At 38.8% G+C, this 27,546-nt stretch overlaps 1 protein-coding gene across 1 annotated transcript in view; it reads right to left on the reverse strand.

Annotated features, from left to right (window-relative positions):
* Positions 1 to 14,866: 14,866 nt before the first annotated feature.
* Positions 14,867 to 27,546, reverse strand: part of SPTLC3 (serine palmitoyltransferase long chain base subunit 3) — a 152,088-nt gene continuing 139,408 nt past the window's right edge. The window contains exons 10-12 of the mRNA XM_012780830.3: positions 24,227 to 24,362; positions 19,229 to 19,358; positions 14,867 to 15,175 (exon numbers count right to left, since the gene is read on the reverse strand). Of these exons, the coding sequence (XP_012636284.2) occupies positions 15,062 to 15,175; positions 19,229 to 19,358; positions 24,227 to 24,362 (380 nt within the window). The 3' untranslated portion in view covers positions 14,867 to 15,061. The remainder of the gene's footprint in view (positions 15,176 to 19,228; positions 19,359 to 24,226; positions 24,363 to 27,546) is intronic.

The raw sequence follows: 27,546 nt of genomic DNA on the forward strand, positions 1-27,546 counted from the left end.
GGGTTTATTTTTACTCTTTCTATTTTGTTCTGTAACCTATTGTTTGATCTGTAGCCTTCATGAGGCTACTTTTACTTGCTCTGCCTTATTTATTACTACATCCCAATAGCTACAACGATGCTCGGCACCCAACCGATGCTTCATAAATACTTGTTGAATACAAAGTTATACAGTGCCATACCATTTTACTTTCTTAAAAATGAAAGTTTCTGGTGCTGTTGCTTGATAACACATTCTAATATCTGCCATTGTGAATTGTTATTTTTAAAAATAATTTTGTTTCTATTGAGTTTATAATTTAGAGAGAACTGGCTTAATTGTAACAATCTTATTTCCTATCTAAGAATATTTCCCTTAATCTATTAGTTTTGTAAAACAATTATTAATATTTAAAATTTATTTCTTTACTTAGATAATCCATGTTTCTCTTTAGTTGCCAAGACATTTATTTTTTTGTGTTGCTTTATAGATGGAATTTTTGATTAGGAACTTAATAAACTATATTTGTATCATTTAGATTTTGCTAGTTAATAAATCACTTTAAAAATTGATAGATTAAAATAGCAAACATTTATTCTTTCTTACAAGTCCATGAGTTGGCTGGACAGATCCTCTGGCCTGGGTGGCTCAGTTGAGACTAAATGGTTTAGTATGGGCTTCACTCACATTTCTGTCAGGTGGTTGGCAGGCTGATTGGTAAGACAGTTCACCATTGCTTCATGTGGTCTCTTATCATCTAGCCTTCTAGCTTGGAAGGCTTCACATGGTCATCTCAGGGCTTCTAGCAGCAAGAAGGTAAGCCCTGCTGTGTAAACATTTTTTAAGCCTCAGATTGTATCATGTTTGCTATTGTCCAATGGGCCAAAGCAAGGGACATGGCCAAGCTCAGATTCAAAGGCTTGAGAAATAAACTCCACATCTTGATATGGAGAGTTGCAAATTTATAATCCAGCTGGACTTGGATACAGGGATAGGAGGGGTGTTTGGTCATCTTGCTATGATTCCCAGATTAAATATTTTAAAAGAAAAATCATATTCCTTAAACGAACTGTCTTTAATCCATGTTCACTTTATTCTCATGCAAATCACTGATGTGAAACACTGAGTGCTAAAGGGCTAAGAGAATTGGTTCCTCATTTGAACTTTTTATTCATTCACACATTCATTTATTCATTTCTCCTGTAGGCGAGGCATTGTCCTTGGTGCTGTGGATACAAAAGTGAATGGGACAAGGTCTTTGTCCTTGAGGAGCTTTTGGAAAATCTGGGGATACCCTGGAGATAATTTTAAATATTTAACAATTGACTGACATTGGATCTGACTAATCATAATATACACCAGCCTTGGAGCAAGAGGAGGGTCCTGAGGCTTCTGGATCATGAAGAGGTTGAGGGTGTTCCAGGAAAGGGACTGAGGTGGCAGAGGGGTCAAGACAGAGGATGCAGGACAGTGGCTATTTACCCCCCATAGAAATATCAGGTCAGTTGCATCTGTGCATCCAGCACTGTATCACCCCTTGGGAGACCCACATGAAAGCAGATAATGAAATACAATGAATTAATTACTATAGACCACATGGGAGCCTAGAGAATAAGAAACTAATCTTGTAAAGAAAAGTGGAAAAGTGTCCCATAGGTCAGATTACATGGCAATGGAATTTTATAAGATGAATAGGAGTTTGAAGGATAATGAGGGAAAGAAATGATATTTCAGGAAGAAGAAATAGCATGTGCAAAGGTAGGGCTTAGTCTGTTTACATAACAGAGGTCTCAAAGAGGGAGGCACATAGGTAAAATTTGGCCTGCAGTGTATTTCGTTTGGCTGACATGAGCAGGTGGGTGAAGTGCCCCATCTTTATCCAGTTTAGAAGATGCTGGCACTTTCTGTATAGTTGCTGGTTTCGTTGGCAAGACAGTCAGTTTGGTTCCTTGGAGAAGGGTATAACAATGTCATAGTTGACTGAGCAAGTTCTTGTGACTCCAATAATGATAGATCTCAAGATTAGATGTTTGCGGGTGAAAGGAAAAGAGATGTCTTTTTGCTTGAGTTTCACCTAAAATCAAACCCAGTGATAAGGATTTGGGTGCCAGTAGTTTATTTGGAAGGTGATTCCAGAAGCGTGGTGAGAGATTGGGGAAGGGAGCCAGGGAAGAGAAGACAGCCAATAATGAGTTCATTGATGAGCTCATTACCACTGTGGGCAGCTGGAGCACTGTCCTGCTGAGGACACTCTGAGAAACTGTGTAGAGCACACCTTCAAATTATCCCCCCACATGGCAAAGAGGCCAAAGTCCTCATCCGTAGCTCCCATGGCTCATGGCAGAGGGCTGTTCTTAGGGTATCAACTCCTGCCTTGTGTGGACCAGGGACTACTGAGTCCAGAGAAAACCCTATAGCAGAGGGTTGCAAGTGCTTGAGGTAGGAAGTTGTTGGTGTTTGTCTACCAAGCTTCAGGCAACATCCAGGGTGGGCTGAGAAGACATAGGCAGAGCATCTACTCTAAGAAGATACTATTATAAAATGCAGAGAACAAAATAGGCCCGAGGACATCATGACTCTTTATTAAATCATGCTGTGAACTCAGCTGGCTTTCAATAAATGCTTGTTATATTAACCAGACCATTGGGTTAATTTATTAGAACATGAGCATTTTGCAGGTAGGGACAGAAGTGCTTTTTATTTTCCTTTCCCGATATCTAGTTCAGAGCTCAACACATCAATTACTCAATAAATGGCTATGTAGGGAGGCACTTTAGGAGAATGGAAAGAGCTTGGTCCTTGGGGCTGAACAGACTGTGTAGAGTCTTGAGGCTTGGTGATTTATGTCACTGTATTCCAAAGCTACTTGTCTCTCTTAGTCTGTTTCCTCATCTTTGATGATGAAGTATGATATCAGACAATATTATTGCAAGAAGCAAATGTAATTATAATATTATTGCAATAAAATATAATTACAATATTATTGCAGGAAGCAAATGAGTTAACAAATGTTCAGTGGCTGCTCTAGAATTTCTAGATTGAAAGAACTTAGAGGAAACAGTAGTCTTGTTGGGAGGGAAAGCAGAAGTTGATCGGTACTTTGCAAAAGATTGAGAAAATACCATCTACTTTTGAAGAAGACCTTAGAACACCCTCTTCATGCTGCAGCTCCGCCTGTTGGGTACTTAGAATAGGGCTTGTCAGGTATAGGCATTTAATCAAATATAGATGTTATTATCAGACTGTGATATATGAGATTACATTGATTTGGAAATGTGCTGGTAGCATATGGATAGTGTTTATGTCTTCTGATATATAATTACTATTGCAATACAATGCTGCAATGCCTAAAGCAAGAAACTTACAGTCTAAGGCAAAATTTATCCTTGAAATCATTACTTTCCCCCTAGATATCTCTTTTGTGAGTATCCAGGTCCTCATGAACAACTGTCAAGCCCTGGGATCAGGATTCAAAATGAGATGGGGAGCACAACTCAACAGGCTGGATGAGTGTTAACTGCAGGGAAGGGCAGCCTCCTATCCTGAGTGCTGAGAATGGCCAACACTGTGCTCATGGAGTACAAAATCTCTAGCATGGGAGGAACTTGGTGTTTGGTGGTATTGGAGAAATCAACAAGTGTATCCTATAGAACAGGATTTAGTCCAGCTCTGTTAGTATATTCACAGAAGCTGGGTATCCTAAAAAACTTGTAGCAAACTTTCCAGAGTGGACAGCTGTGGGAGTTAAGGGACATGGTGGCCAAGGGTCCCTGTGAAACTCAGATGTTGATCCTGTGTGATTGACATTCCATATTTGAGACCCAGGTTCACTCTGCAGGGGTCAGGAGGCTGCTCATTTTTTTGTCTCTGAATGCAAAGGTCTAATTTCATTTTTCTGCATGTGGATATCCAATTTTCCCAGCACCATTTATTGAAGAGGCTATCCTTTCCTCAGTGAGCATTTTTGGCAACTTAGCCCAAAATCAGTTGGCTGTAGATCTGTAGATCTGTGTATTAATTTCTGGGCTCTCTTTTCTGTTCCATTGCTCTTTGTGTCTGTTTTTATGCCAGTACCATGCTGTTTTGGTTGCTTCAGCTTTGCAGTGCATTTTGAAATATGGTAGTGTGATACTTCCAGTTTTGTTCTTTTTCTTCATGATTACTTTGGCTATTCTGGGTCTTTTGTGGTTTCATACAAAGTTTAGGATTTTTTTTTTACTTCTGGGGAGAATTTCATTGATATTTTGATAGGGGTTGAATTGAATCTGTAGAGTGCTTTAGGTATTATTGTCATTTTAACAATATTAATTCTTCCCACCATTAGCATTTGTTTGTAGCCTCTTCAGTTTCTTTCATTGGTGTTTGCTTGTAGAGTTCTTTCACCTCTCCTTTAAATTTATTCCCAGGTATTTTTTGGTTTTTGGTAGCTACTGTAAATGGGATTGCCTTCTTCAGCTCATTTGTTATTCATGTATTTCTATACATGCTACTGACTTTTGTGTATATGTTTTATATTCTGCAGCTTTCCTGAATTTATTTATCATTTCTAATAGTTTCTTGGTAGAGTCCTTAGGTTTTTCTTTATAAACCTGACATCAAAACAAGGCTACAACATAAAAAGAAAACTATAGGCCCGTATCCCTGATGAACATAGATGTAAAAACCCTCAAAAAAATACCAGCAAACTGATTCCAGCAACATATCAAAAAGATAATAGACCACGATTAAGTGGAATTTATCTCAGGAATGCAAGGCTGGTTCAACATATGCAAATCAATAAATGTGTTATATCACATGAACAGAATGCAGGACAAAAACCATATGATCATCTCTACATGCAGGAAAAAGCTTTTGATAAAATTCAACAATGCTTTATGGTAAAAACACTTAATAAATTAGGTATAGAAGGAAAATACCTTAATATAATAAAGGCTGCATATGACAAACCCACAGCTAGCATCTTGAAGAATGCGGAAAAGCTGAAAGCTTTTCCTCTAAGGACTATAACAAGACAAAGGTTGCCCACTCTCACCACCCTCTTCAACATAGTACTGGAAGTCCTAACCAGAGCTATTAGGCAAAAGAAAGAAATACAGGGCTTCCAAATTCAAAAGGAAAGGAGGAAGTTAAATTGCCCCTCTTTGCAGATGACATAATCTTATACATAGGTAAACTCTCTTTCATATTTTCTACCTCTTTATCTCTCTTGGCTGCATTATGCATAATTTTCTTTCTTAGCGTTAAATAATTCTCTCTTTCACTGTGCTTAAGTAGCTATTTAACTGTCTATTGAGATTTTATGTTCAATTATCGTATTTTGACATTTTTAAAAGTTCTATTTTCCAAACCTGTCTCATCTTTTGTTATGTTTTCTATTCATTCTTTATGTCTTTAATCTTTAGAACATGATTTTTGACATCTTTATTGGCAGGTATCTATTGTCATGGTTTCTGGGATCTGCTTCTACTACCTGTGCTCACAGTGGATTATTTCCCCATGAGTTTTGTAATTTTGGACTCTGAGATTATCTTCTGTGGAACATCACTGGGGGATCCTGGTATAGGAATATGCCCTGTTAATAAGATTTTCTGATGGTTTCTGCCAGGCACACAATGGGTACTACCAGCACAAAATACATTTTATGTTAATTTATTGACATGAAAATTCTAGTGTAAATCTGAATGCCAAACCCATGAGGTGAGGCCAATGGTTATGATTTCTCAGAGCACTTCAATTTTTTCTTCATCTAGAGCCTAGACAGAAAAGATTTATTGTCATATCTCTATGCTTTTGGGTGGATCTTTCTAGTCTAACTTCTCACCCATTTCTGGCCTAAGTCATCATGTTTGTTTCCTATGTGGGAACAAAAATGAAACAAAGAGGCAAAAACTCCTGTTACTGAGACCAGAAAACACCCACAGGGCCTCTAGAGTTTCAGCTCAGGTATTATAGTTTAAGATTTCTGGTTTCTCTTAATTTTCCATCCATGGGAATTTTTCAAACTTTCGTACAGGCACAGCCCTGCGTTGAAAAGAATCCTACATTTTGTCTAGTATTTCCACTTTGCAGGGAGAAGGTTTCTGGTTATTTAGACCATAATGTTGCCAGAAACTAAAGTTATTAAGTATTTCTTTAGTGTAACTTTTCAAAGGTGGATTTGAAAGTTTAATTCTTCTGATCCATGAGCTCATATATTAAAATTTGATAAATGATATGCAATATCCAATGTTGAAGGAAATTTTCCCTTTTTGGAATATCTTAAGAGTGTAGTTCAAGAGCATGATAATAAACACAAGATAGCTATTATATAATTTCTTAGCCCTTTGGTTAACTAAATCTGTGTTCAAACTTACCTCTCATTTTAACCTATTTCCCTTTAATAGAACATCTGTTTAGAGTGAACTTTGGATGTATAAATTTAAAAGTCCTGAACATGCCCATGGAATTATGATGAACAAGTATTTTTTAAAAGCATGCCCCTAAATTCCTACTTCTACAAGGTGAGGACCTACCATATATAAATTCTCTTTTCACATCACTCACATATATTCACGTTGACAGCTGGACAGTGAAAATGAAGAAAGGCACTACATGGGGATGAGGCAGGAATACATTACTGTGCACGCTGTTATTTTTAGTGGCTACCTCTTCTAGTCCTTAAACTGTCACTGAAGAGTAGCTTTGAACAAGTTGCAAAACCCTGAAAGGTCATAACCCAGGAGGGGAGAGAATCCCGGAACGTGCACCAGGGAAGATGCAGATGGATAAACAAGCCATAAAGTGTACCATATTTTCTCTTTTCCAGCATTTCCCTGAAGAGCTGACTCCAGGCTATTACCCTGTGAAAGTGAAATTGTAAAGGAGCCAATCCCAAACAAACCTTCACCAATCCCCAGTTGGCTCACTTTCCTCATCACTGTTGAAACCCAGGAGGGTCTTGAAGTGAGGTGTGACAATTTGAGAGGCAGAGTGAAGATCACAGAGGTGAGAAACCTATCACCTCTCTTTTCATATCCCGAGAAGCATATGGGCCAGACCTAGCATGCCCACGGATCTCAGATCTCGTGGCCAAGATAGCAGATGGATATGCACCACTGCAATGCCTCCTCCCCCAGGCCAGGTCAGCCATTTCAAAGGTGTCTTAGCTGAGAGTATTCACATCTGCCAGTCGCCTTGCACACTGTGAGCAGAAATAAGCATATTATTTCTGAGGAACTAGACTGAATGTATCCACAGGTGATGAGAATGAGAGAGAGGGCAAGAAGTGACTGTCTGGCTGTGGGGTCATGACTCTGGCTTCGGTGCCTGGAGTATAAATGGAGCTTATAAGATTTCATCTCTCTGATGCAAGTAATAAAGTTAGTGTTGGAGCAGTGTTGGGAAAGGAGGGATAGATTTCTAGGAACTGAGATATTAGGCATTATCTGCAGTAATTCTGCTTCTTAAATATCCCTGGATGCTCCCTTTGCATCATGGAATCAGGGCTTGCCAACTTTTGCAAAATGTGTCTAAAGAGCCAGAGTTAAGTCGATCATCAGATAGGGCTAAGAGGAGGCCTCTTCTATGTGCAATTTTCCTTTTCCATGGTCTGAAATCTGAAACGTCAACCACACATACAATGACAGAGTCCTAGAGTTGGTGGAGCCACAGGCTGGAAAATAGCCTGGGTCCCTGAAACACCATGTGGAGGAGAGTGCTTGCCAACCAGACACTCAAGGGGACTTCTATAGGAGCAAAACATAACCCGCCACCTTTTGTGAAAACAGTTTAATCTACTTTCACTATAAATTATCATTCCAAGATTTCTTTTCATTATACTCTTGGATTAATTCTACTCTGTTCTGGATATCATGTCTTTTTTTCACTTGGAAGTATTTATTGGAGTATTCATCATGTGTTTTTTAAAGAAAGGGTACGGAAGAAGTAAACTTTCTGAATAATTCATGTTAAAAAACTCCCTATTTTGCCCTTGACTAGATAGATTTTTCTGGATATAGAATTTTAGATTTAAAATTATTTTCCCTCCGAATTCTGAAAATAGTGCTGCATTGTCTTCTACCATCTAGTATTGCTAATGAGACATTTACAATAGAAAAAGTGGTAGACCATACCAACAAGAAATGTGTAAAAGACAAATACAAATACAAGCAGCAGATATACATATGAAAAAAATATATCACAAGTAATTGGGTATCAGACATTAAAGAGAAACCCCTTTTTCCCCTTTCATATTGACAAAGATTATAAAAATGCTGATACTTAGCATTGGTGCAGATTGGGGAAATAAGAATTTCCTGTTAAGGGGTATTTCCTGTTAATGGATGTGAAGTTGATATGAACTTTCTGGAAGACATGTTTGTAATTTTCAATGGTCAAAATCAGTTACTTTTACCTTTTAGATGAGATTGTTTTCTTCTTGTCTTGCTGGAAACTTTTAAGTTCTCTTTATCCTTGTAAACATTTCATGAAGATTTGTTTAGATGAAAAGTATTTTATATTTATCAGCTTAGCACTTACTAGCTCACTTTCATCATTTGCTCTGTGTTAGCCTCAGAGAAATAGTTCTTCTATTATTTCTCTCATTTTTTTGAAGAGACAAGGTCTTGTTATATTGCCCAGGCCAGCTGGCCTTGAGCTCCTGGGCCTTAGAGATTCTTTCAACTCAGCCTCCTGAGTAGCTAGACTACAGGTGTGCACCACTGCACCTGCCTTGAGATAATTATTAAAAATTATTTCTATCTTACTAGAGATGGACTCAAGTTAATAAAATATTTTAATTTTTCTATGTAATGTACTTGTAACATTTATTGTATGTAGGACTTACAGCCCCAAATCTTTAGCATTTGGTTGATTCCACTTAGCATTATCTCATCATTAAAATCTCTTACAAATTTATACTTTGAAGTTTTATTTAAGAATTTTTTATGAGTTAGAAACTCTTCATAGCTATTTTGTTGAAAATGTTCTAGGGGAACAGAATTATATTTTTTAATACCAACACATTATTTTATCTATAAAGGAAAACCCATTTTCCTTTATACATTATAGGTGTCTATATTTTACGACTATGATTTATCGAAGATTTATGTGTGTGATGGAAGACTGGTATAAATTATATAAAATTGATATAGACACTATAACAATGGTTACATGACATTTGCTATTATTTATAAAACAGACACATTATGGGGAAATCATGTATTGTTGGCAAGGAGATTATTTTACTCTTTAAAAATACTCATAGACTGATTGGTTGCATTAGCCTGTTGAAAAGTTTTCATTCAAGAGATGCCAAGATCTTTTTCCATGACCTCATATTGCTACCCATTCATTTTTCAGACACAGAGCCTTATTCATGCTGGGGATCACAGTCAAGTTGTAGGGTAGATTGATCTCATCACAGCAAAGCCATTACACTTCTTTTGGTCTTCTTTACACATTTACTCCATGCGTGCTTCAAAGCTGGGAAAAAAATATACTTACAGGCTGGAGAAACAAAGCAGCAGCAATTTCCTTGCCTTAGTCCTTGGCCCAGGATGAAGAAGAGCACATGATGTGGTGATTGGAGCCAGACCTACCCCTGGCCATGGGCACTGCAGCCGACCCAAACCTAATTAAGAAAGATCCTGAATAAACTTGGGTGAGAGCCAAAATCACTAGCCCTTTCAATCAATATTTTTGATATAAAAATTGGCATCTTGCTTGAATAAAAGGAGCACTGTTTCATGCTTTGGCAAAAAATATATATACATATCCTTTTACTCCTATTCTGACCTGCTGTTGGTAGATATTTGATTGATGTGTATCTGTGGTAACTTCTTTAAAAAGTTGACTTGCAATGTGAGATTTCAACCTCTCATTTGGACCAAGGGATGGATGCATGCAACGAGAATTAGAATAACAAGTCCTACCTTAAGCCCAGGCTGGCATAGATGTCAACCTTTTCCAAATAATTAAACAGGTTTCACTCATTCTCTTATTCTGGATTGAATTACTCCTGCTCATGTATAGTTTAGCTAAAATAACCTTTGAGGAACATTGATTTGATAAGGAAGAGGATAAGCATTCCAAGAAAAAAATGTACCACCAGAGTCTTAGAAGTCCTCTTCATGCATTGCTAATCGATCTTCTTACAACTTGAAATACTATTGCCTTCCAAGATGAATCCATCATTAATATCTACATGAGTACTCAGAAGATAGTGTATGTTGGAGTTCTTAGTACAGTGTGGCTCATGGCAAGTGTCTAAAAAATGATTATTTTATTATCTTTCAAGACACCATCTACTGACTTTAGAAATAATTCCTAGTTTTGATCCAGGGAGTTTACATGCAGACTATGAAATAGAGAAAGGAAAGAATAACATTTGACTCATTTTGGTGCCTTTGTTATGCTAAAGACTTAGCTTTCAATGAGGTGGAAAGGAGTAACAGATTAAGACACCTTACCTTTGAGAGACAGTCAGTGAAATATTTACTGATGAAATGATATGATTTCTGGGGTTTGCTTCAAAGTAATCTGGTGGGAGGGAGAATGTAGTGGGCAGGGGGATAGATGAAAAAACTGGCCATTAATTGATAATGTTTGAAGCTAGGTAACAAGGTGAATGTGGGTTCATTATACTATTCTCTCAAAATAACTGTATGTATATACAGTGTATATATGTATATTGTGTATATATGTATGTATATTCTACAGTGTAAAACATTTTTTCTGAGTGGGTGGATTAGAAATACATTTTTAAATAATAAATCACAGCTAGGTCCCTCCCTGTGAGTTGTCGTCTTTAGCCAAATAGAGTTGTCTTGCCCAAGGTAATTTCCTGCCCCACACCTCTACCCTAGTATCTTGTATCCAATGACTGGTTGGTGTAGGGAGGACATGGCCTGGCTTCCTGTGTCAATTTGAGATAGTCCTAAAGGATCATCTCAGTTGCACAGTTCCCCATGGAATTGACTAAGGCCTTTGCTATGATAACATCACAGTTCAACTACTCCCTCTTTCGAATTCTGTCCCTTAGTTGTATGTGGTCTCAGAAGCATGCTGGTAAATGTTTAACAGCCAGCTAGCTCTCTAGATACCTGATTTGTAGTGTTTGTCAATTTCCATAGTTTAAGTACTCCCACTGTGGTCAATTTCAAGCTACCACTGTGATGTCACTGAATGAGGAGATGGGAACAATTGGCTCTTATCACAGTGTAAGCCAGCTCCAGCTACCCCTTCCAATTTTCTCCAATGAAATTCCTAAATGCAGATCTCCATCTCAGTCTTTCTTTTTCAGGACAACCTGAACTAAATCAACACAAAACCACCAATTATTTTTTTATACTGTCAATGTTGGTGATTTGTTTATTAAAGAAACTAACATTCACAGGCAGAATGAAATGAAATTTGTCATCTCAAATGTTTCAGTGAAACATACACATCACACACAAACACACACACACACACACACACACACACACCCGAATGCATTATGACACCAAAAGACATGTCCCATTATAATTGCCTAGAATCATTTAAAATACAGATTCCTTTTAATTTGTCCAAAAATTACACCACTGGCTAGGGTGTTCTGAGAGAGCAGACTTCAAATATGTTGTTCTTACTGTTTTGAGACCAGGACAAATTGTAAGAATTCACCAGATGCTGTTCTTATTGCTAGTATTATAATTGTTATTATTGCTATAAATCAAAGTATACATTTAAGAGAGTCAAGTTTTCATCATAAGAACTTGGATTTTTAAATCAGAGTAAAAATATTACTATTTCTAAATAGTAATATTTGCTATCTGTGGAAAAAAAGAGCTGTTGGAATAAATAAATAATCAGAGGTTAGAGGTTGTTTTTTAAAGGGAAGAGAAAGGAGGAAAAACACACCACATTTAGGAATAAGGTGATGAAAAGGAAAATGGACATCTTATAGGGAGTGATACATGAAAGAACTGGAGAAGTAATAATTTTGCCCAAATGAGTGGCAGAAATATTCTACAATATACGGTCCATTTTTGTGGAAAGAAAAGTTACTTGGAAAGAGAGAACAAAATGTCCCATTGAGGAGAAAATGTTGGCCATGGAATAAATTTACTTTACCAGTATAAACACACTTAACTATCAACAGAGAATCAAAATAAGGTTCATGTTATGTTATTAGAGCCAACTAGTATATCAAACCAAAAGGTCCAATAATTTGGTTCTCATATTTTGGCAATCAAAATATGTTGAAAGGCAATGTGGCTAAATGTCCATGACACCATGGTTTCATGTTAAGACTAGGAATACGTCTATGCCATTTTCCTGTTATGCAGATGTATCCTTCTTACAAATATCCTGTGGAACCTTTCTCTTCTGCTTCCTTGAAGGCCATTTTCTAGAACAACATCTTCCATTTATCTATTGACCAACCAGATTCTCTTCTCTATACTTTTATACTCTTGCTTCTTCTGTAAAGGCAAAAATGTGTGTGTGCAGGCAAATAGAAGGGTGAAGGTACCTAACATTATAGTTCTCGTAGAAAATTCTCTTTCCCAACAGACCCAACCAAAGAGACATTTTTGGCTCTTAAATAGTTATCGAGACTCAATGATCCCCATTGAATTAAAATCATGGTCTTATTAACCTAGCATAAAGAGCTTTTTCTTATAAAAACTAGAAAATCTCATTATTCACAACTATTCTTCTAACCTATGCTCTTCCATATGACATAGACTCATACTATCAGCCCCGTGGTGGAATCTGGAGCCCTCCTGATGCACTCGGGAAGCATTCCACTTGGATTGTAGTTGTCCCCGTAAGTGTATGTTCAACACAGACTCTGACAGAAATAAGTCCTTTTTCTTGCACATTGGAATGTAATAAATTGCTCCAGGACTCTTGGATCTTGAGGAAAAGGGGGTAACGTCCTCCCTGCCCTCCCCTCCCCCTGTGCTAGGAGGGTAAGTAATTACTTTCCCATGTGAATTAGACTCAAGCTCTTCCATGGAAGTAATAATGGTGGACATTCCTGCTCATGAAGACACCCATCTAGGGACTTATAGCTCAAAAGTTAGGTGTGAAGGTGTGTGTGAAGATGCAGACCCAGAAAGGAAGGAGGGTGTTTATTGCATGCCTTGCAGAATACTTACCTGTCTCATTGTTCTCTTGCCCTCCTTTTTCCTTTATAAAACTCAAGGCATTCATGCATTTGGGACAATTAACTCGGAGCAATTTCATTTAAAGTCACATATTCAGGAGATATTTTTGTAGAAAGAAAAGTTACTTGGAAAGAGAGAACAAAATGTCCCATTGAGGAGAAAATGTTGGCCATGGAATGAATTTACTTTACCAGTATAAACACACTTCCTTTCTTTGCACATGTATGACATACATGTTCTTTGCACAAGTGATGCTGCACCAGTTTCATTGAGAAGAGTTGCAATTTAGTTTTCAAAATCCATCATTGGATGGGGCAACTGCATTTTTCAGAACCCACGTCACTAGCAGCACTCCTTACAACTCTTAGACATTCATAAGGAACTCTGTGACTGTGGTTCACTTTTAAACTGATGTATCTACTTGGGGTTATAATTTCCCCATAAAAAGCTTTCCGCACTGAACACCTTTTTCCTTTAACAGGCTTTGAGCATCAGGGAGCACTGCTGCATCCAACACTGGCGCTGTGGGTCAAGTTTCTATCTCAGCGCACAGCATGAAAGCTTGGGTCCATCTGTGTCACACAAAGCCAAACCTCTCTTGAAGTGATTTGTTTACAGTGTCATTTGATGGAGTGGAATGTTCTGCAACTCATTCAAACTGTTACAGAAGCATTGCTAAAAGGTCACCACTGCTCTTTAGAGTTTCCAAATCTGGGCACCATCTGGGAGCTTGTTAAAGATAAGGTTTACCATGGGCTTTTTCCACACCAACTAGACCCAATTAGCAAAGGGCTACTTTTCCAGAGAAGTTTGTGTTCACGTCCCGAGACAGATAGACAGAAAGACAGAAAATGCAAGTAAGTTACAATTAGTTGGTGAAAATCGTGCAAGCCCACTTTGACCCAATTCAGAATGTGTGTGCCAAGTGATAATACTATTTATTAGGCTTCAACGGGGATGTCAGTCTTGAAAAAGTTAGAGTTTGCTTTTAAAAGTTCTTCTTAAATCAATACATTCTTCAAGTGTGGTCTTGGGGGTCAGTTTTAAAGGAAATAGAATCTCACCATTTACTCAAAATCCAATATGAAAATGACAATTCATTCCTTAAAGTGATTAAGGATATGCGTACTAAACATTCACTCTGCACAGCACCAATATTCAAGTTGTTATAACTTTACAGTTTTAGTCTAGGCCTAAGATTGGCTTGTGCTTGTGTTCTACCCCCTTCTGAAACAAAACTCTTGAATTTTCCAAACCTCAAAAGCTCAGCTGTAAAACTGTACAAGACCAGCAAGAGGAAAAGGAAAGTTTCCTTCGAGGACATCTCTAGTTGCTGTTGGACAGTTCTGCTTTCTCCTTCAAAACATTAACTACGTCTTTTGACACTTGTCCATGGAAAACGTCCAAATGTGGCAAATGGTAGAAACAACAATTTCTTTATCCTCCTGCCTAGAACTTCCCATAATACAGATGAGTCCTAGCTGATCCTTTTATGGGTAGAACAAGGAGGGCAGGTATTGTCTACCACTTGCACCCACGTCTGCAGATGAAATAAATAAACACATACATTGATTACTGAATTAAAAATCAAAATTCTATTATTTGGTTAGAACCCCTGAAAGGGTCTGGACCAAAAGGACTGCACAGTAGCAGCTAAAACATAGGCTCATTGCCATAAAAAATATTCTAAGAAGTGTGTGTGTGTGTGTGTGTGTATTCGTAGCAGAATATTTGGGAGAGTAGAAACTTAAATCTGGAATCATGTTTTTATCTCTGCAGTCCCGAACTGGAGACATGAAAAACAGGACAGTATTTCCCTCGGTTCAATTAAACTGGTCTGGAAACCAAATTGTCCTTAGGAAGGGAGAGAAATCCATTTATATTCCCTCTGAGGCAAAGAGGGAGGTCTTTCTGGCAAAGTCTTTATGTTTCATTCAGGACCAGGAAACTTAATCTTCAAGTTCAAAGCTTGTCTCATCATAGAGCTCAGGGCGCGCTGATTTCATGTGCCGGGAATATTTCAGATGCAAGAGATCACCCATTTCATCAATGGCTTCCAAAACCTGCAATGAGATTGGTTTCCATCAGCTATCTTGAAATTCCTAAGTGGCTCTGTTTTGTAGAGCCTGGGATAATAGCAAGTCTCACAAAGACCCACTGTCTTATTTTGCCAGCTTCTTTGATTTTAAAGAAAAGGAGCAAGGTCCATATCATTAGGTTGTGGTTTATAAGTTCTAGAGAAATGTTAGATGCTAATTCATTTTATTTAATGGTCTAACTCACATTCGAATGTTTATTTTATTTGGGGAGTGTGTGGAGAGGGATAAAAACATCTGACCTATGTTTACCCTTAGGTTTTATTTTAAAATGTAATGACATTTTATTTTTTTTAAGTTTCTTTTAAAATGTATAGCTTCATAGAAGAAAAAGATAAGGTTGCAGAATGCATTTGAGGTTGTCTTCATGACACAGCAACCCAACCTGTCCAAGAGCAAAGTGGAATCTTGTGGGAGTTGATCAGCCTCATCTTCTCGATCCTCCCACACTATGCTCATCTCTGTGTCCTTAAAATTCACAAGGGACCAAGAACTCACCTGTTTCAACTCTCTTATTTTAAATAGGCAAATGTATCCCCAATTTTACACAAAAAAATTGAGATACAGAAAGTAAAAATGTCACTTTTACTTCTAGTCTATCACTAATTCTACAGTATTGGGCATGCCTTCTTAACCTTTCTGAGCCTGTTTTTTTTCCCACCTGTCAAATATGGCGGAAGATAATGTTAGGGTCTAATGCTTTGAAAGGGTAAAGTGGGGACTTTTGACGTTAGAATGAGTGACTAATGGGGCTTATGGACTTTTCTTTTTGGGAAGTCTTTCAAACTGACATCAGTTGATATATCCACCAACATGTTAAGAGTAATTCATTTCTCAGTAGTAGGATGGGTGTTAAAATGTTCTTCCCTATTTTTGTAAATTTCCTACATCAAATCTAAGTACTAAGAAAAAGTAACAAAAGTTATCTTTGAAATGACATCTATCTGGGGTAGTTTCTATCGATCTTTACTGCAGGTGGAAGATGGACTAGCTCAACAGTTTCCAAGTGCATATATGAGATGGTTCATAGGGGATGTGGGAGGAAAACATTAGGATTTCTATTCATTTTTATCTCAACCTCTTTAACTTCTATTTGTGCATCTGTTATATAACGTACATAGTATATTGGTAATGCATATATCATTTATAAATAGTTTATGTTAAAGTCCTATAATCAAAGACCACCCGGAATACACGTGTACACAGTGTTAGGTTTCGTCAGCTTGCTGTGGCGTGGGTCGGGGGGTGGCACAGGACATATCAGAAGAACCCTGGACATCTCAGTGACAGGAAGTCAGGGGGAGGGCCTTCTCATCGAGTTAGGGCTTGTGCCTGAGCTCACTCTAAGGAAGCAGGGACCAGTTCTGGGTCGGATGCTGTCAAGAAGCAGGAGCGATTCATTGGCTGACAATCTATTTGTAATTTTTCATCTGGAAGGCCGTAAGATGAAAGCAAGGCTGGAGTTGTCCTTGGTAAGGGAGCAGCTGTCACACACATTAGTCAGAAGAGGGAGATGTTAAGCCATTTGGTGTTTGTAGAGTGGCCTACTCTCTGTCTTGCTCCAAACAAGTGCATGTGTCTAATATTATTTTTAATATTTTGTGGGCCTTTATATTCACTTGCTCCCTTAATTCCCTGGGTGTTCAACAGGGCCATTTTTCACTTTCTCTTGTGTGTATTTTAAGGAATAGCTCAAAATTTTCTGTTGAGATGGGTGCGTGATCTCAAAAGTTTAGCTGCAGGAAACCAGGTATTCTGCAGCAACTAAGAACTTGCGAAGAAAATCACAAGGTCTGACGTCTACAGAATTGGGTACATGTGAGTACCTCAATGCTGCTCAGACCACGAAAAATGCAGATTCCTCCCTGCTGGCCATGTCTCCTGCCACTGCCAGGAGCTTGCTCCGTGGCCACGTCCTTCCGTCCCCTGCCCTGCAGAACTTTGTCTTCACTGTCCTCTTTCCTTCATGTGTGAACGTGCTCAAGTCTTCCCCATTTTCAAGGGTTTTCCTAAATCTACTTTTGATTTGACAGCCAAACTTCTCAAAAAAGTTGCCTACTCTTTTTTTGTCACCACTCATTCCATTTAAAAGAAACAATCTGTTAAAATTCCTGCTCTGTAAATATTATATATACTCATCTTAGAGAACCTGGGAAATAAAGAAAGGTATAAAGAACAGCCACTCATTTCACTTGTCGTCTCAAAACATAGTTAGCTCAGTTGTTAATGTGTTACTCAATACATTTTTATTGTGGACCTACTGTGTGCTGTACACTGGTCTAATGAAGTTCTGAGGCTAACATGGTGAAGAAGAAAGACACAGCCACTCTGTGCATGTGTGTGTATGATTCAAACTCAAATTATCCTCTTCACTCTTTTATTCTTTGTATTCTTATTTCTGTTCCCTGCATTCCTTTAATATCGCCCATTCTGAGAAACATCAAGCCCCTACTAATTGCTAATCCACGAGTTTCTTCTTATCTCTTACTGCATTTGAATTTTCTACAGTTTGGGGAGGGGCATTTTAGTTCTCTTCTTTCTCCTACTTGATATGTTCTCCTCTTTACTGTGTTTACACTACACTAAACTATCTCTTTTCTCACCGCTCTAGCTCCAGCTAAGTCCAGGTCCCCACCTGTGATTCCGACATCCACCCTGGGATCTAGGCAGTCTTGAGGAGTCTGCCTGGGGCCTGTTCACTCTCACTTGTATCTGGACAATCACATCCTCTACCATTGGTTCGAATGTGCTCTGAGTTCTCTCAACAACAGCAGCTCCTGCCTTGCATATTCTCTTAAGCTCTGGAATCTGATTTTCTCTTCCATAGATGGTCCATGGACACATAACCTCAACATGTCTAGACCTGGGCTCATTTGACTCCCCCATTCCAGTTGAAGATTTGCTCTTCCTTACTGTGTACCTCACCTCATTCAAAAGCTTTGCCATCCTATTCACAAGGGCTAAGCACCTCTAATTATCTCTTTCCACACATGCTCTGCACTCAGTTGTTTGCCAAACCTTGACAACTCCACCACACATTTGTAATGTGTGTCCCTAGATTCATCTCTTTTGTTTCCACTGCCATTAGCCTTGTCATCTCTTGTTTTGTTTAAATAGCTCCATTTTGGGTCCCTTCCTCTGGCCCTTTTCTTCTTCAATCCGTACATCACATTTATCTCGTAGTGATGTGATTATGTTGCTGTACTGGTCAGAAACCTTGAATCATGCTCTACAACTTTCATCAAAAAAGGCCTACCTCAAAGCTCACCTCCTGTATACATCTTCTCCGTTATAATAATTCATTCCCACCTTCATGCTCCTACAGTTTTCTATATTTCTTTTCCAAGATTAATTTATTCTGTCTGGTGTTATCATTAATTATTTATTAGTGGCTTCTCCTAGAATTTTTGCTTCATGGTTTGCTAGTAGTAGACACTCAATTGTGTTTGCAAAACTGTGTTGATATTATGAGACTCTTCCATGAACCCCAGACTGATTGAGATGGCCTAGTTCTCTGACATTACTCATTCACATAAAAATTAAAATCAAGGGACAATAAAATACAGTTTTAAAATAATTTCTATGTCACTTTGGCCTGGCTGATATAATGTAGATTGTCTTTGTTGTTGATTTTCTAACACATTGCTTAGTTGGGTCATAATTTATTATGGCAGATTTGGTGCCTATGAAAATGTCAGGACATAGGTGGTTAAGGCTAAAATAGCATTTTAGATCAACTTTTGCATTTCAGGACACGTAAACAGCACAACATTTAGCTACTCAGTCTTTTCTATGAAACCAAAGACTGACTGAAGTCTTAGCTTAATTGATTTTCTTTTCTGTCTACTGAGTGGATCACGTTGTTGGGCACTGCTGATGTTTTTCAGCAGTGAGTTTCATTAGTGTTGTTTTCCTAAACCACCCAAGAGAAACCCTGAGAACCCCAAGCTGTCTCATTAAAGAACTTGCTCAGCATCCAAAGCACCAGTACTGGATCCTGTTGGCCTGTGTTATACTTACCGTGTCTAACATCTCCCGGGTATGTGCCGCTGAAATACAAAACCGAGCCCGGGCTTCTGCGAGTGGGGTGGCTGGAAAGCCAACGACCACCACCCCGATTTTTTTCTGTAACATATGCCTTGCGAAAGCCCTTAGGGAAAAGCAAAGAAAAGGTGGTTAACTGAGAAAAGACAAAATTATCCTGCTGATAAAAGGAATATGGTTAATTGACTTTTTCTTTTTAAAATTTTTTACGATAGTAAGTAGAAAATATTCAATGGAAGTTATTAAACTTTTATCAAATGCAATTGACAAAGAAATGGGAAGTCAGTCACTGGATGCTGCTTATAGCTGAGTGTGAGGTATTATGGGCCTGACTCACTTATTAGGTAATTGTGAGTACTGAGTCTTTTATGTTGAGTGGAAAATGCTGATGTACATGTCTCTGGTGTAATAAGTCTGCATTGATGTAAAATCTTTCATCTGCAGGGGTCCAAGGTATAAAAACCAAACAGCTAATACAACGCAATTACATAAAGAAGGAATATATATTAAGAGTAAACCTGTATGTCTTAAGAACTTAATACCAATAATATGTGGAAATTCCAATAAGCCTATTTTTAGTGACCATAATTTGAAGACCAGCATCAGAGTGTTTGCAGTATCCAACCCCAAGCCAATATTCCCACTCCGGGGCTGAAGATTATATTTTCCATCAAATCATAGACGAGAAATAGCAAGAGTCTCCTCATATGTATTTTTTTAATGTTTGAATGAACATACCCGTATGCACAGGGATAATAAACCCATTGACTGGGTTAAAAGGGAATGGGGCAGGGCGGAGATAGGAAAGTGTGCATGCACCAAGAATCTGGTGGGTAGATGCAGCCTACAGGATATAAGTCAGAGAACTCTGAAGTTCTTTGATGCCGGGAAAAACCTTTATAAGCTATGTTCCCTTTCCTTCATCCTTCTAGCCTCTTTCTTTTCCAGAGCTAATCTCAGTGATGATTCTAGAATATGAAGCTCAAAGTCTGTAAATTTCTTGTGCTGAGAACCAAGGACAGATAAAAAAAAGTATATCCTCCCAAGTGACTCTTTTCCCATTTGGGCTCTGTTACCCTTCGCAGGAAACCTTAATGACTGGGTGGCTCTACCCATAAAGTGAGGTAAAAACCTCAGATCTGTTCTTAGCATTAAGTGGTTGCTGGTGTATTGTTTTAGGCTGGAAGCTGACTGCACCAGGGAAACCTTCCTGTCATAACTCAGGAAGAATTCTTGAACCAGACGCTGAGAGTGAGCCTGCTCGTCCATTCATCCGCTGTGCTGTCTAGCAGTCTGCCTTTCGGTTGCTTCAGGCAGAACGTAGATTATCAAATAAAGCAACGGAGACTGGGAGACCTACAGGACTCACAGCCTGTCTGGCCCCCTGGCTTGGGCAAGGCAAGATTTGCCCTTTGATTTCCACTGGGAAGGTTGTAAGGAGATGAAGCTTTCTAGCTGAGAAAGCTTGAAAACAGAGGCTGTTCTTTCTCTTTCTTGATCACCCTATGGAAGGCTGCCCACGGAACTGCACAGAATGAGAGCTCCTAATTGTCTGAGAAACAAGTCAAGTGCTTTTATTGCTGGAGTACAAACCACCTGACCCATGATCTCAGGCCAGTTTTCGGGATTCCCAGAAGACCGCTTTCACTGTCTGCATGTTTCTCTTTGTACCAAAGGAAGCAAGTTTTGCCAAAGAATGTAGAGCAAAATATATGACTGTGTTGATTCATTAGGCTAATCTGGGGCCTCCCTGGAGCACTTTTGAGTTGAAAACTTACATTACTAAAGCTAATGTCTTTAAGTTAATGTATTTGGTTGCACTGAACATTTTTATATAATGAGCCTCTGTGTTTGCACTTCCCAAAGCAAATTCAAGCTGGCATAGGCTAAAAGAAACTAAATGATGTGAAATAATAATAAGAATAATCAAATAATTAGTATTACATGCAGCATCACTACATTTTGTGTACCACCATCTTCCAAATGTATGAAGAGGACAGTGGAAGGAAAATGCAAACCCTGTATCAAGTGCTAAATACAATATATTCCTGATTATTTAAGTGCATATTTTACAGATGAAATCATATTATACCGAACTCTATAGAGAAGTCCAGTGGTACAGTTGTAACAGGACCTTGTTCAAAAGGATAACTGGCTGGAGATTATATTTTTATTCTGCATAGGTGGAAATGTGGAGAAATCACAGTTCTTTAACAAGATCAAAGTTTTTAAATGAACAAATGAAAGAAGTGCTTCCACACTGGCTTATACAATTAACTCCCTGTTTCAAAAGCTTCTCTACATATGAACTTTCCATGGAAGAAATATCATACAAGGAAACAAAGCCAGGCAGCAGGGTAAACTCTTGCCAGCAACTCCTGCCAGCAATAGATGATATTACCTTTTGTAACTAACCTGTTCTCAGTTTCCTTAGGCAATCCAAACAATGAGATTTTTTTTCTATCATAGTGATCGATGCATTTTGAATCACCAAAGATGACATGAAAGAGAGTTAAATTTATACTCTGTATTGCTTTAATGAGTTGTGTATTTTTTTTTCCTATGGACTAAAGCTTGAGAGATTGTGTTCAAAAGAGCTCTGGTTCAGGAGGCGAGTGGAACTGGCTTTGAATTCTGGGCTCTGCTGCCTATAACCTGTGTGAGTCTTAGAAAATAGTTTGACCTTTTTGACTCTCAGCATCCTAATTTATAAACTAGAGATAGGCATCCCACTATCCATGGGTAGTCACTGAGGTCTAATAGCCTTACTTAGCCTATAGTCAGTATTCTGCGATGTTGGCTCCTCCTAAAAACAACCTTAAATTGAAAGGAACAGTTTGATTTATTTTCCAGTATTCAGTATAGGAATATTGATGGAAAGTATAGTAGGATTTTACCTATTATTTTCCTGGAAGTCCTATTTTTATTAATGTAACCAAGATTGTAATAACTATCTTAAGGAGCCATGCAACTATGGGGACAGAACCTTGCACTCACTTGAAACTAATAATAATCATCATTGCAGCAGAGTGGTAGTAATACTAATAGCTACCACTGATTGAATGCTTATGGTATTCCAAGTACTACTTTAAGTGCTTTCTACACGTTATGAATATGATTAATAGTCACAGCTAACACTGAATAGTTCCTATATAAGAGGCAATATGCCAAAAGCTGTATGGATCTTATCTTGTTTAATCTTCACAATGACTTTATGAAGCAGATGCTGTTATATCCCATTTTATAAATGAGAAAACTGGGACTTCAGGAGGTTGGGTAACTTGTCTAAGGTACCCCAGCTAGGAATAGGCAGAGTCAAAATTCTTTTTGATGCCAAACTTCCTCACTCCACTGTACAGCATAACCTGTGCATGAAGCATATTGTACAATTGAATTCTTGAATTTAAATGCATTTATTTTTACTATGCATTGACTCTTCTTATTGAGTTGTTTCATTTTTTCCGACCTGTTGAGATTCTAATTCCAGCTTCCATCATTAAAATTGGAAGTATCTGGTACGCTCCCTAACTGCCACTGGACTACTTCCGCATTGTGCACGTTACACCCTGGACAAGTTTAGTTTTGTTGCCTTCTTTTGAGTGAATGATGAAATATTAGATAGACATGAGCTAAGTTTGGAATTTTTCTTCCAGAACACATCATTTACCCAACCATTGAATAAATGTGGCTTTTTTTGGTGTGTGTATGTGTGTCTTCCAAAATCAGATGGTAATAGGTTTTGGATGATCTGCTACTTGGAATCACCATTGTCCACCCTTCCTACCATTAGCACAGAGTGGTATGGGTGTAACATTTCTGTAGCACACTATCTCCCTGAACACTCCATGCACTATTTACTCAACCCAGAGCCGTGAACAAAGGACCAATTGGTGGTAATGGTGTGGCATGCTAAAAAAAAATCCCTCATGTGTATGTTTTAACTGGTTGTTATTTTGCTGTGGTGAAATGACACAAGACCATCAGTCTTTTTGGAATTTATAACTCAGTCTTACCCTCTATGAGTTTCAACTACCAGACCCCAAACCTCTCTTATTGTTATTTTTCTATTCTTCAAATACTCTGCCAATCTATTCAGAGAGTAAAACACAAAGTTCCAGTGATGGGTTATGTTGGAGGGGAGTTGGAACCTCTAGAATCTGATAAATGTTATGTAGAGTATTAATTCCCCTCATGTACTTGATCAGTGACACAAACATTTTACCTTCAGGGATGATTTTACAATAGTTAACTTCCTTGTAATAACAGAGGTCATGGGTCTCTAGCAGGTTGGAGAATGGCTCATGTATAAAATTGTCCATGCCATACTGAGAAAAATTAATGTTTTCCTCTTAATGTACTGGCTGATAATGTTCAATTTCAGAGGTGCAATCAATGGAAAACAATCCATAGTAGAGGCATAAAAACTGAGCATGAGATTTGAAGTGAGCCTAGGCTTGGGTTTTTTATGTCTTAGTTTTACCACTGTTTGACTTTTGGCAAGTTGTTTAGCTATTCTCAGCCTCAGCTTCCCCACACTTAAAATGAGGATGCCCTCTTCTGGGGATGGCCAGAATTCAAGGGGAGAAAGCATAGGGACTGATAACATTGTTTTTATGGTAATATTGAGAGAGTCTTCAGAAGTTCTCTCTGAGAAAGGTCTTAGGCCAGAAGGAAGTTCAGGATCATCCTTAAATTGCAGTTGAGGTTGAGGGAGATAGGTGATTTCACTGAATTCACAGAGTTTCCATTTAGGGAGAGAGGCAGGTCTTAGCACCTGGTTCCCTTCCTATAAGACCCATGGGAGGGCTGATGAACTGGCAGGTGGCTTCTGAGAAGCTATACAAGTGAATTCCGAAGTTGATCACTCCATTCCACATGCATAAGCTGATGCCTGTGCCAACAAGCCTCATAGTGTTACCATCTTAGGTCCCTTGGGGATTTTAGATGTGATACTGAGAGTCCTTGCATACTTACGCTACTTTGCTAGGCATGTACAGGAGCACAGGAACGACAGGAGAACTCTCGTTGCCATAGATAATGAATCCCATTTTCTGCAGTCTCTGTCTGAAGTATCTTGTGTTTTTTGCAAGTTGCCGTACTCTTTGCAATCCTGACAAGAGACAGGCATGGAATCTATTAATTCCCATTAGGAAGAGGGAAGCAAAAGTCAGGTCAACTTGGCAAGTGTTTCTAAGTCTTTCTGCAGGCCTGCATCACTTGCGGGGGGGGGGACCAAAGTAGGGAGGGGAAATATCTCCTGGGGAGCAGGTGTGGGGACTGATGTTCAGGACTCTGCCTTGAGCCTGGAAGGCAGGAGTTGAAGGAGGATGGTGCTACTAGGTACTGCAAGCAGCTAAAGCTGGGCTAGACTGCGGGGCTGGTGAGAGGCAGGGGAGGTACCTAGGATGTGTGGACTCTGTGCTTCAAAAAATGTTAACTCAGGAGAAGGGAGTGTGACAAGAAGTAATATAAACATACATTACACATCAGTTGTTGGTAGATGCTTTTTAGCCAAGCTGAGCTGGCCCATTAAATTGCTTCTCATCTAAGTCTCTAATCAAAGGATCCTTCATCCAACCTGAATGTGAAGGAGTAGCACATCCCTGGACAAAGATAGGTCCCGCTGAGACCAGGCTGTTTTGTGAGGCATTTGCAGTGGTAGAGTAATAGAGAGGAGGGTCTTCTGCTTTCCCCAGCCAGAAAAAAGAACAGCGTTGGCTCAAAACAGAAGGATAAGCGAGGTACATGTGTCGGTATCAAGGTTATTGATACTTCAGCTAAAAAGCATCTCCTCTGTTCTGCATGGGTTCCAGTGCAGAGATCATACACATGAGTTGACAAAGGGAATTCAAGAACAGAAAGAGTTCAGTCCTGAAGATGCCTGTCTACTCCAGTCCTGCCTCTGAATAGGTAGGTAAGTAAACCAGCCAAAACTAGATAGTGTTTGCTCAATAAGAGTGAAGAGGATTAAACACTTAAGTCCCCTGGAAATTAGCCCAAAGTTCTCAGGATCTATATCCAGCAGGAATGCGTTGTTGTAGTCTTCCTAGTTGTCTTCACCTGACCCCCATTCTGACTGGTTGAATGTTCATTCAAACTGGTCAGACATCCTGCTCTAGAGGTTACTCAATATTTTAATCATTGCTCATGCATGTTTGTCATTCTCCAAATGGAAAAAAGGTACAATTATCAGCAAACATGTCAGTCATGGTCATCTGGTACTTTTCTAGAGAAATGCCCCCAGATTGTGCCTTTACAAAGGCTTGAGCAGTGGGAATCTGCTCAGCATCCTTCCTCTAGGGGACCATGATGTTTGGGTAGGGTTGGCCCTGCCTTTCCTCTTTACTACCAGGGTAGCATGAGACCTGAGCTTGATCAATTGGGATGCTCCATCCCTGGGTTATCAGTTTGATGGTGGTACACAACCTGGTCCTATTAGGCCAGGTAATGGATGGTGGCCATCTCTTCTCCTTGAGATCAATACAACTCTCATCTCTGCCTGCTGTTTGGTTTATAACTCTACCAATTTGTTTTCTAGTAGAGGCAGTTGAGAAGTTGAAGGCTGGGCAAGCTTTTGACAGTCTCTTATTGTGAGGGGTTGGAGCCTAGGGCCCCCTTCACTTTGGGTGGAGGCTGCACCCAAGGAGTAAGGGTGAACCAGAATGAGAGAGGCCCCCAAAGGGCGCTTTCTTTATCTAGTCATCTGATATTTTCCCACTAGGCTCTATCACTTTCCAAATACTTTATATCTTCCTTTAAGAGTTTTCCTTTGCTCATCGGGCCCAAACGGACTTAACCTCTGTGACATCTTAATATAGTATATGTGGAAGGATGGAGATTTAGTTGAGTGGAATGGCAGCCAAGGAACAGGATATTAAATGCCCCAACTATCCATGCTTGTTTTCTCTTGCTATCCTTCACCCAACCCAAGTTTCAAGGAAGATCCCTCTGTAACTCTGCCAGCTCTCAGCAAGAAGGTCATGATGGGGAAGGATCTGTCTCATTGTTCCTTCTCAGAGAAATTGACCTCTCAACCCCATTCTCCTGGCCACAGCCTATGGATGGAGGATGCCCTTGACCCAAGGGCAGTCCATCTTTGTGTTGGCCAAGGAGCCATCAATTGGTCTATCATATGAACTTTGACGCAAAGATGATAAATACGAACTAAACCAATCAGATATTCTTGCTATAACAGTGTGGATGTGAAAAATTTAGAGAGAATTAACAGTTGATAGTAAGAGAAGAAATTGAAAGACATAGAAAAGCTTATTAGCAGAATCTATGAAACAGAGTTAGCCACTGGTCGTTAGAAACTATGGCAACCTAGGAAGAAGAAAGGTGGAACCTGAAAGGTTAGTTAGTAGCAGCAGAAAGCATAAGATATTAACACAGAGAAGAGCTCATATTCTAGTGGGGGATGCAGACATTAATCAAATCATCACACAAATGGATATAAAATTGCAACTCTGATGGACACTGCAAAGAAATGTTATGTGGTGTTATGAAAGCTCACATATAGGGAGATTGGACCAATCTCCCAAATCTGAGAAAGTCAACAAATGATGAGTAAACAAAGATCTGAAGGACAAGAAAGTATTAACCAGGCACAAAGCTAGAGGAGTGTATTCCAGGCTTAGGAAACCGGTACAATGGTCTTGTGGTTTGTAGAACAGAGTAGTTGTGAACCAGGCAAGATGTGGTTGAGTGTGGAACCAAATTAGGCTGGAAAGATGGGTAGATTGTAAAAAAAAAAAAAAAAAAAAAAAGGCAGAGGAGGGCAAGACTAAAGAGATTGAAGAATCTAACATTTAGGTTTGGGAAGAGGAAGATGAACCTAAAAGGGAGACAAAATAGGATCAACTAAACAGGGAGAAGATAAACCAGGAGATGGAATAGTGTTCATTGGATATATCAACATGAAAGTCATTGATAACCTTTATTTGGGGCCCTTGGCTGGGAATTTGTTTCTAAAGAAACAGGTAGTTCCAAGTATGATTTTCTTTAATTCATATATCCTTTCCCCACCTACCTCTTTTCCCCCCAAAGAAAGCACCCCCCTCACTTCTAGATTTGCAACATGAATACAAGTAAGGGATCCAGAGAGATATAGAAACATCTGTATAATTTTTTTTTTTTTTTTTTTGCATAGACACAGCCTCCTTGGTGCTTTAAAAAAAAAGCCCTGGGTTTTTTTTTATTTTTTATTTATTTTTTTACGTGTTTGTTTGTAGGTGTTCCTTAGAAACTTGTATTTGTACAGAAAGTAGTATATTGGAAATGCAGAACTAGAAATT

Source organism: Microcebus murinus, chromosome 16, assembly GCF_040939455.1.
Source record: "Microcebus murinus isolate Inina chromosome 16, M.murinus_Inina_mat1.0, whole genome shotgun sequence".
NCBI lineage: Eukaryota > Metazoa > Chordata > Mammalia > Primates > Cheirogaleidae > Microcebus > Microcebus murinus.